General features: G+C 38.8%; 1 protein-coding gene across 3 annotated transcripts in view; it reads right to left on the bottom strand.

Annotated features, from left to right (window-relative positions):
* Nucleotides 1-2,230: 2,230 nt before the first annotated feature.
* chrm3a (cholinergic receptor, muscarinic 3a) overlaps nt 2,231-11,398 on the bottom strand; it is a 79,801-nt gene continuing 70,633 nt past the window's right edge. For 2 of the 3 annotated variants that reach the window (XM_005474184.4, XM_005474185.4), the window contains exon 3: nt 2,231-6,571. In XM_005474184.4, coding sequence (XP_005474241.1) covers nt 4,615-6,552 — 1,938 coding nt within the window. In that variant the 5' untranslated portion in view covers nt 6,553-6,571 and the 3' untranslated portion in view covers nt 2,231-4,614. 3 annotated transcript variants of the gene reach the window in all.

Below are 11,398 nucleotides of genomic sequence, written 5' to 3'. Positions count from 1 at the left end.
GTCCATGCCCTCATTTAGCAAATGAGCTTCAGCTGTTTTCTCCCTACATAAGCTGTTACCAGACAGGTCAGTGACCTCAATCCTAACTGAGATAACATTTTCCCTATGATAACAAATAATTAATATTATAATTGAGTTTAAAAAAAACTTATATTATTCTGTATTTGGTTGTAATCTAAATGCATTTTCTAGGGTTGGTAGAGCAATAAAACTCTCAAAATCACTGTGTTTAATTCTGCCTCAAAAGATAAAAGAACACACATATTCCACTTTTGCATCAGATCCACAGAAAGCCAAAAATGTGCCAGATAGTTCCTACAAGAGTTAACTCAGTGCCCTGTCTGCAGGGATGTACAGTTGTCAAAATGTTACTTCTAAAAAAGAAAAGAAATTATTGATTTGATGCCGTTTTACTTACAAGTTGGAGCAAAAAGATTAGTTATATAACAGTATTTCTTCCTTCTATGCTACAAACTTTTTGCAGGGTTCAAGAGTAATACCAGGAATTTTCACAGACTCTCTAAACCCTGTCTGCTTCTTTGAACTTTCTCTTTTGGTCATACTTGTTGGGATTAGTAACCAAACTTTTCTGAGCAGTGCCACCTTAGCTTGACTTCATATCCAGGGAGGTATTCACATTCCATCTTTCTTGTCGTTTAAGTCCCTTCCTCCACTAAACAGGCAGCCGAGGGTTATGCCATCCACTTGCTCATTGAGAGCAGCTGTTTTATTCAGTTTTCTGGACAATTTTAAGTATTGAGTAATACTACAAAACATTTTATTTAAGGTCATCTAAAGTTTAAAATAACAAGGAATAAACCTAATCGACCTAAACAAATGACAGTGGCCATATAAAAAGAAAACGTTCAAATACTTAGACATGATATCATACAAATTGTAGCAACATTTGTTGGTAAAAATACAACTAAATGACTGTTCATTGGGAAGGCAGTGCTCTACAACTTGTGGACATTTTGTTGGTTAAAAAGGAAAAAATAAACTGGATATTTTCAACTACCAGGTTGGCGTGACATGGCAGCATTGCACAGTTCCTGCAGATTCCTTGTCTATGATGTGAACTGTACTGTTCCACCAAATCCCAAAGGTGCTCTATTGGAATCGCATCTCGTGACTGTGCAGGGCATTTGAGTACAGTAAAGTCATTGTCATCTTCAAGAAGCCAGTCTGAAATTAATTTAAATGGCCATAAAAAGATGGACATAGTCAGCAGCAAAAGTCAGGTAGTTTGTAGCATTTAAACAACGATCTAAGGGGCCAAGAAAATATCCCCAACACCATTACACTACCAGGCTACCAGCACCAGCCTGAACTGCTGATAACAGGCAGGACTAATCCAAAATCTGACCAGGTCATCCAAATGTTGCAACAGCAATCGAGGCTCATCAGACCATGTGACATTTTTACAATATTCTATTTTGGCTAATTTTGGTGAGGCCTTACGAATTATAGCGTCAGTTTCTTGTTCTTAGTTGAGAGGAGCTGTCTTTTGCAGCAGTGGCCCATCTTTTTCAAAGTTTGATGTGCATTCAGATATTCTTTTCTCTATAACATGATTCCAATGAGAGGTGATTTGAGTTTCTGTTGCCAGCTATAAGTATTCTGGGCATTCTTCTCTTACCTCTGACAAAAATAAGTTATTTTCACTCAGAGAACTGCTGATCACTGGATGTCTTTGCTTTTTGGTCCATTCACCTCCAACTCCAACAGATGCTTGTGTGTGAAAATCCCTGGATCATCAGTTTTTAAAAAAAAATACTCAAACCCACCAATCTGGCACCAACAACCATGCCACATTCAAAGTCCCTTCAGTTACCTTTCTTCCCCATTCTGTTGCTCAGTTTGAGCTTTAGCGGGTCATCTTCTACATCTTTAAATGCACAGAGTTGGCTGACTTGATCTTTGCATTAACAAGCAGATGTCCCTAATGTAGTGGCTAGTGATTGTACTATTATTGGCTTGTAACTGTATTTTTTTTTTTTTAGCTCTGATTACAGAATATCATGGATAAATTCATGCAACTCATATTATTTATTGCTTTAAACTGATCTGGTTGGATGTTCAGAAGCTGCATTATTGAACATGTGTTAAATATGAATGTGAGGCAGAGCAACACTCAAAAAATGATTCATTTTAAGTGAAACTATTCTATGCAAAAAAGGTGAAACACCCCAGTGACAAAAAGACAAAAACAAAACAAATAAAGTCCTTATAGACAAAAGGTTTTTTATTTTTTATTGGCTTAAAATATGAGTATGATTGGCATACTTAAAATGTAACAAACTGTTGTGTTCACAAAGTTGGCAGTTTACATTCCCAATACAGTACAAAAAACCCCTCATTTGTTGATGAAGAATGTATTCTGACACTGTACCGTGGCTCCATACTGTAGTGGTTTACACATTCGCCTAATAAGCGAAAGATCCCCAGTTTGTTTCTGGGAGAAGATACAAATTCCTCAGGGGCTGCATCAGGAAGGGCATTCAGCATAAAAATCTGCCAGATCAAATACAAAGAGCCACCTCTTGTGGCGACCCCTTGTGAATAAGGGAGCAGCCAAAAATAGCTTTCTGTATTATGGCATTGTGCTGAAAACTAATGAAATATTAACTGATGGCAGGTACAGGATTTTTTTTAACATTTCTTTGCATACAGCACATAAGCCAAAGTCATGTCATCATTTCCAATATAATACGATCCAGCCATTCATTTGTATGCTAGTTGTTGTAGTACAGTTTTTTTTAGTTATTTTCAGTAATTGCTGAACAGTATTCATAATGAAAGATTTGGATGTGGCAATACTGCAAAAAAACCAACAAAAACCTTCTACTTAGGATAAAGATAACACAATATGCATGAAAACACAAAAGAAAGTCTTTATCTGTGTGTCGACTCTTAGTGGTTGACCTGTGGCATTTTCACTCTTTCTGAATAGAAAAACCTGATAATTCTGTAAAGCATTACAGCTTTTAATTTTAAGTCTCACTAATAATTTTACAGAAGACACGTACAGTTATGACCAGTTTTTAATGGCAGAGACAAACAGGTGACAAATTAATGAAAAACCTACTGGAGTTTAGACTCCACGTGTTGCCAGAAAAGCTTAAAATAAACCGGCTTTATAAGTGCCTAAAACTCTAATGGAGGAAAAGAACACCATTCTATTAATTTTTTTTTTTAAAGACCATTAAGTGCCACTTTTTTTGCCGACCATATTAAAAGTATTTTATGATGATTATTTGTATTCAGAATAACTTTATACTGCTCTGCACTGAACCTTCCCTCTAAAGTACAATTGAATATAAACACTTCATTGTATTTTTTCTTGAATTTGTCACCTGTTTTCATTTAAAATTTAGATTAAAATTTTAGATTGATTTTAATTCAATCTATATCTGTATCGCTATATTTCTGATTTTGATACTGCAGTGTGGAAGGTGAACTGTTAACAGCCTGAGCAACAGATCTTTTTGTGCACCACTAGAGGCCGCCATTGTTCCACTATATCAAAGTTTGCCATCCTTTTACAAAAGAGTTGCTTAGATGTGAAATTTTGTGGAAATTCAAAAGATAATGTAAGATCAAAACACACTTTTTTTTAAACAAATGGACATATTTGTGTGTGTGAGTGTGTCTGTGTGTGTGCAGTCTTTGTGTATCATATTCAGAAATATCCAAATGTACACAAACAGAATATAATTACTGTATAATCATTACTTGACAGAAAATTGCAAGTACATAAAACACAACCATTGTATTTATTATCGCCACCATACAAACCACAACAATCACATTGAACACAACAGCAGTTCACTGACTGTGGTGCCACACAAAATATTCACAACTCAGTTCATCAAAAGGATCATTTTCAGACTGGCTCAAAATCTCTAGAAAACCAAAAACAAATATCACAAAAATAACAGTTTTCTGTCGACTGTATGGACAAAATTTAAGAACTTTTTATATTTCATTAAAGACACTGACAAAGGAGCACATGTAGAAACGCAATGTGCCGAACTTCTAATAAAACTGCATACCAGTCAAAAAGATGGCTGGGCAAATTAATAAAATGTAGAAGCCTGTGAACATTTTTTTAATATATATATAGTTTTATTTGAAATGCAAAACCACTCTGAATGTTACAGAGCAAACTACCCACAGAGAGAAATGATCAGAAAAGTGTAATCCCCAACTCTGTGACAACATCCTCTCTATTTGCATCAATTGCACTTCAGTATTTCTCCTGCAATGTGTTTTTTAAGCCCTTTTCGAGTATTGTCCACTCACTTCACTTTCTTGCTGCTGTACTTGCATGAAATGATAAAAAGTTCTTCAAGGACAGGCACAACTTTCATGTCTGAACCTCACCTTACGCAAACCTTCACACACATATACGGCTTTGCTTAATGGATGCACCAACACAAACACATACTGCAAAACCACCACATTGGGTTGCTGTGTTTGACATAGCAGAATAAAACATTAAAGATCTCTAGATAAAGAAACTCCACAGAAACAACTGGATGGATGTTTCTTTCTTTTCCTTCTGTGTTAAATTTTTCATTTCTGTTACAAGCAACCTTAACTTTCCGTCCTTTACGTAGACTCCCTGGGAATTCTCCTGTGAAAGACCACTGAAGAATGCCTTTGCTGAAACTGCTGCTTCCTCCTTTTTTTCTGGTCCCAGCGGCACAACAGTATCATCTTAAATGTTGTACGAAAAGTCTTGTTGCACAGGGCGTAACACATGGGGTTGACTGTGCTGTTGACGTAGCATAGCCAGTAACCGACTGCCCACAGAGTTTCTGGGATGCAAGTTTTACAGAAAGCATTGATGAGCACCATGATGTTGTAAGGTGTCCATGTGATGATGAATGCAAAGAGGATGGCACTGAGAGTTTGAGCTGCCTTCTTCTCTTTTACCAAGGACATCCGCTTCCTTTTGGTGATCTGAGTCCGGGCTCGGGCAGCGAAACGCTTTGCCAGAGCTGCCTCCTTGAAGGACATTGGACCTGAGGGGGACTTGGTGGTTGTGCTGGTAGTAGTACTGTCGGAGGCAGTGGTAGTGGTTACTGGGGTACCATCCAGAGACCTATGGTTAGAAGTAGCCTGGATGGAAGACAATGATTGAATCTTGCGTGAGCAGAAGCGTTGGTGGTAGCTATTTTCTGAACTGTTTTGCCCTTCCGGAGTAACCGTGGCCATTGAGTTTGGAGCTACTGATGAAAGACTGTCTCGATTATACTCCGCTGCTCTAAGGGGATCCTCCTCTGAGGCTCCATCCAGATCCTCACATGAGGTTAGCTGGGAGTTAACAGCAGCTTTTATGCCAGGTAGGCTAAGAACAATGGAGAAAATAGCATGACTTTGTGGAATCATATCTCTACCTCCACAGTCCTCATCTTCTGAAGACCCAGACTGGTCCAAAGAGACTGCAGCATCATTGTTGTTCCAGCTGTCACTGCTACTCTGATCTGGATCACCATCTCCCTGTCGCATACTACCAGGTCTCCAAGAGCGAACACCAGGCCAGCAGTGGAAGCGGCCTACCAGTTCCCGACATGTGCTCTTTCTCCTAGAGAGCCTGGTCAACTCATAGCTGCTGCAGCTTCTAGAACTTCCTGTCTGATGGACAAAACGGGCTCTTTCGCCCCCACCGTTTACACCTCTTGCTCCTATTCCACCTGAGCCCTGCAACCCAGCTAGCTCTTTTGAACGATTCTGGGTCTCCTTGTAAATGCGCCAGTAGAGAACACTCATTATTGTCACAGGTAAGTAGAATGCCGCCATGGCTGTGCAGAAGGTTATAATAGGCTGTGAGAGGAACTGAATGTAGCATTCTCCTGAGGGCACTGTCCTTTCACCCTCAAGAAACTGCCATAGCAGGATGGCTGGGGCCCACAGGACAAGAGAAACAAACCAGGCTAAGCCTATCATGATCCCAGCTCGCTTTGTGGTCCGTTTGGCCCGGTAGGTCAAAGGCCTAGTAATTGAAAAGTAGCGGTCAAAGCTGATGACCAGTAGGTTCATAACAGATGCATTGCTTGCCACGTAGTCTACAGCCAGCCACAAGTCGCATGCCCAGTTGCCCATGGCCCAGTAGCCCATCACAAGATAAGCTGTGTAGAGGTTCATGGAGATGACCCCTATGATGAGGTCTGCCACAGCTAAGCTCAACAGGAAATAGTTGTTGACTGTCTTTAGTTGGCGATTAACCTTGAAGGATACTACTACCAGGATGTTCCCAATGATCGTGACCAGTGACAGCATGCTAGTCATTAAGACAATGATGACAACCTGCCACACAGCGTGGCCACCCAAGGGATCAGGGACTGCAGTCCAATTTTGGGGTTCTAATGTGGAGGTTAAGAGCTTGCCGATAGAAGAGGAATTATCATCCATAGCATGATAAACCACGGGCGTTCCCCCAGTTCCTCCTTGATAGGGTGCATTGGACTGTGAGTAGGCTGCAGCCAATGGTGGTAGAGTGCTGGCAGTCAGGATAAGACCAGGATCTGTGCTGTTGGAGCTCATTGTTATGTTCTGGCATATTCTAAAGAGAAAGATAGTAAAGAGGGGTAAGAAGGGACACAGAGAGAAGGGAAAGGGGGCACAAAAGGGAAAACAGACAAGTGTAAAAGAAAAGAGTGGGAGAAAGAATAAAATTTGAGAAGGTAGCTGATATTCCTATTCATATCCACTAGGTGAGGCTACAAACCTATTCTACGAAACTGGGTGTTTGGATAGGCAAAGATTTATGGATCTTTCCTTTAAAACGGTCACCCTTAATTTTATTTGCGCACAATCTTTGTATACCCTTTAAATCCTACAAGCAATATCAAATTATATCTTGATGCTGAATTAACATGGCTAGATGGTCAACAATAATAGTAAGAGTGCAATCAAGAGCTGTTTCTTATGAGACCCAATAAATTGCAGATATATTTAACTTTAACGCAGGTAATGCATTTTCACATTGTTGCCCACACTATAAGGATGCCTGTGTTAAAACTAAACATTACCTAACATTAGTCCCTTGTACCTGATGGTTTTCTGCTGTCAGATCATAAATGAAGTTAGCACAGTGGTTACATTCAAAATTTAACACTCATATATGTCGCTAGTCTACAAAGTAAAACAGTTTTGTGATAATGGCAGTTTTATATTTATTGAGTCAAAGAATGGTAAAAGTTATAACAAGTAGGGGCTTAAATAAAGCAGGAGGAATGAACTTTAGGAGATATTCAGGCACTTTTTTCCCTGTCTGAGCAGCGATTTTTTTTCTGCTCGCTAATTAGACATCAGCATTGATCTGGTCTTCCAAAAGCCCTCTAAGAAAGAAAAGATAGATCCTAGACAGATAAAGCTATCAACAGACAAAACCTAATGGTGAAACATGGAGAAAAGAGCACCAGAAGAGCTAATACCGCCAGAGTCACAAAGAATATGTGAATATGCACTGTTTTTAGTTCAATTTAAGATGACTTTGCAATAAAAGGGCAAACATTAAATAGAAGATCCTGCTGTTTTTGTCAAAGCAGTTGCTGATAATTGGATAACGAGATGAAGACCTCCAATTTCTAAACCAGCATGTTCTATTCTCTTCGAGTTTCGCTGAGCAATAACGCACAACTGCTGGGGTGAATGGATTTAGATGCATGCTTTTTAGATTACTGGCAAATCAGCTTGGACGTACAGCTAGGGATTCACATAGTTAACACGTGTGTCTGATGATACAAACATCAAATAGCACATATGAAAACTGCAGCTTTTTGTTGCCTGACAAGTGTAGTGATCAATACTCAGTACACAGCTGTGATTATACAGAGTGCCGCACATTACCCCCTGCTTGCTTTTTATTGTGAAAGCCATGGGAGTAGTGTTCTTCTGCTGACATTTACAACAATGTTTCAACAAGGAAAAACATATTACCCCTTACCACCAAATCCACATGCCTACAGACACTATGTACACAAATATATAAGCACGAATATAGCAGTTGTATAATGTTTAAAGTGACAATCGTGCACACAGGATTCATCCCACAGGGAAAGGTATTTGAAGCCGAGTGCTGTACCTGTGCCTACACAGAATCTCAGACCTCCCACAGAGCTGTTAAAGAACCCCAGTAGCCAACAGCGTCTCATAGCCATTTGTGACACTGAGAGCCGCACACTGCTACTACTATTATCAGAAAGCTCCCTGCTGTCTTTGCTGTGGACACGCATCACTTCATCCATGCTCATCCATGGATAGAATGCCTTCATGTTTCACTCATATACGCTTTACGTGACACTGGGGGAGCATACAATGTCACCGAAAGGCATCGTGTGAACCATATTTGCATAGAAATTAACAGTATGCACAGATTCATACATTAAATTTAGCAACATAATAAATTACAGCAGGCTATATGAAAAGCAAAAGCAGCCAAATACAAAAACAACAACGCTTTTGAGGGAAAAAAAAACTTTCTAAGAGTTGGCAAACTTTTAACATTTTACAAATTTAATTTTTACTGGGCATGTATGCAATGTGTTACTAATGAAAAACAAATAACATTTAATTTTACTTACCAGTGCAAAATGTTTTTGTTTGGTGATCACAGCAATATATTGCCTACATTTCTATGTCATTATATATACACATTGTTCACTTTCTTTTTCTCTTTTTGAGAGCTACATGATAAATCAGTGTTGGGACTGATGGGTCTGCAAGTCCCTCGTCACACTGACACAACAGTGTACAAAATCCTTCAATGACACTAATAGGAGAAATTTGTGGTTATCTAATTGGATATGCAGTCAATTATACAGCATAGATGTGTACAGTATGTGTGTGTATACATATATATATATATATATGTATATATGAAGAGAGAGAGAGAGTGCATTGTGTATTTATTAATAGTCAGCTTTCCTGTGCAACAATAAGCCAATGTTGAGATGATAATTCTGTCTGATATCAGGCAATTGTCTTACACAACAAACATAATTATGAACGGAACAATTATGTTTTGTTGTTGCCTCCGATTGCATTAGTTATCTACCACAAATTTACATCTGCATTCTGCTGGGAGCAAAATAAATGAGAGTGGTTTTTACGTTTGTTTTCCTCTCAAAAAAATATAATCACCCCTTTTCAAATGAAAAATGTATGAGCCTGACGACAATATCCTTTTCCAACATAGGTGGGCTAAAACTCTGCCAACAGCTGCCATTACAGAGAAGCTATTATAGTGTATTTGTCTTGTTTTCTCCAAGTCAACATTAAGCCCTATATCTTAAGTTTGACTCCTGGGCACGTAGGTGTGATAGTTTCAGGTACAAAGCGAGATCGATACTCGTTTACGGCGTTGCAACACAACTTGTTCCCTGACATTTTCAGGCATTTGTCCCAGCAGGTTTGGACAGCGCAATCCAAGTTGGGTCCAAGAATCCACCTAAATGATTGAATGACTAATATATGGCCATTTCAGCTTACTATTTTTAGCACAGTAGTGATATGGCCAAAAACTATTTCCACCAAGGATGAGTCACACTGACAAGCACTTTTAATGAAGGTTAAAGCTGCTGTAATTTGAATTTTGGTCACTCTGGCCCCAGAAGTGCCGAGATTTTTAACTTTAATAACTTGAACACGCACACAAAAATGCAAATAAAATTCTGACAAACAAAGCAGAACTAGACACAACCTCTTCTTCAAAATAAAAGAGACACTGGCAAAGAAAACCAAGATTACTCAAGCTGTCACACATTTCAATTTTAACAGAGCCACTACTGTCAAAATGCATACATATTCAGCCAGCCCGACAGCTGTAACCAATAGTTTTGTGATTACAATCACTGGCTGGGCAGCACTGCATTGTCATATAGTATGCAGATTTCTGCCTTGTGGCAAGAAGGCAGACATCAAGAGCGACTCAGAACTTCAAACACAGATACAGTATTCATCCATTATCTTAACCGCTTGTCCATATTCATGGCTGTAGGGAGGCTCTCACTGGAGATGAGGAAGGGTATACCCTGGACTGGCTGCCAGTCTATCACAGGGCAAGCACAGAGAGACAGACAACTACACGCACACACATTCAAACCTATAGGCAATTTGGATCACAAGGTAACCTAACACACATGTGTTTGGACTAAGTGTGTGCGTGTTGGGAGGGGGGGGCATCCTGGAGGGACCTGACACAGGCACAAGAACATGAAAAGTCCAGAAAGGCAGCAGCAAGCCAGCAGGTTCAAACCCAAAACCTTGTTGGTGTGAGACATCAGTGCTAACCACTGCAGAGACACATTAACCATGTACTAAAAGCCACAATGGCTTCAATTAAATCTCATGAGGCTGTTTCATTTTGAGAACAATTCCTAAATCATTAAAAAAAATTGTGCTGTCCCACAAAGTGGGATTGTGAGATGTTACATAACGAGATGATGGTAAGCAGTGTCTAAAAACTGACTGCTCTGTGAATTTTAACTATTGTATATGGTGCAGTAAACTTGTGAATAAAGACTAGAATATTATCACCCAAATATAGTATTTTACACTCGATATTGCTTCACCTAACAATAACAAGCTACAGCTCCATTTGCTAAAATTAGAATTAAAGAAAGGAGCATCTCAAACATATGCCAAAATTATAAATGTTTTGGCATTGACAAAAAAAAATGTTAGCCTTACTATGCAGTCTGTAGTTCCTGTAGTCTATAGTTAGCTCTACTGTGCACGTGTAGACCAAATCTCAGCTTGATGAGTCACACTGAGATGCTCACAGTCACTACCACATATGGAAAACATGTAATGGTCTTAGATACCTATAGAGATCAATAGGTTTCCTTGGAGATATTGTGAGCAACATATACAGTATGTGTCATACAACCCACAAAAGGCTCTGACTTTTGGTAACCCAAGTAGTAATCAGATAACTTGGGAATACGCTCACCTCTGCAAGGATATTGTGCCATTCAGCACAATTAAATACAAGTGCTCCATATATCTCTAAAAGTGAACCTGAAGCATTTTTTTCCACACATAAACCTACTTTAGCTGTATACAAAGCACAAGTCTGTTATTCTTCACCACCTCAATTTTCCAACGACATTATAGGGGAAGCATTTACTTTCTTAGTTTTTAAGAAAGACAGTCATCTATTAATTATAATTTCAGACAAAGCTCAATAGCACAGTTGTCTGTGAAAAGTATTAAGCCAAGGCTTGATGTAAAAACCTTAATTTAATACATTCAGACATAACAGACACTAATAAATCACACAGAATGTTTTTGTGATAGTAAATGACATGTTTCCTGTTTAATTGAGTAACTGTACTAAGCTAAATAGAAAATGACAATATCATTGTATTATTTTTTTTTTTGGCGT

This window comes from Oreochromis niloticus, linkage group LG13 (assembly GCF_001858045.2).
Source record: "Oreochromis niloticus isolate F11D_XX linkage group LG13, O_niloticus_UMD_NMBU, whole genome shotgun sequence".
Lineage (NCBI taxonomy): Eukaryota > Metazoa > Chordata > Actinopteri > Cichliformes > Cichlidae > Oreochromis > Oreochromis niloticus.
Note: the sequence above shows the minus strand (reverse complement) of the source record. Positions and strands in the feature narration are given on the sequence as shown.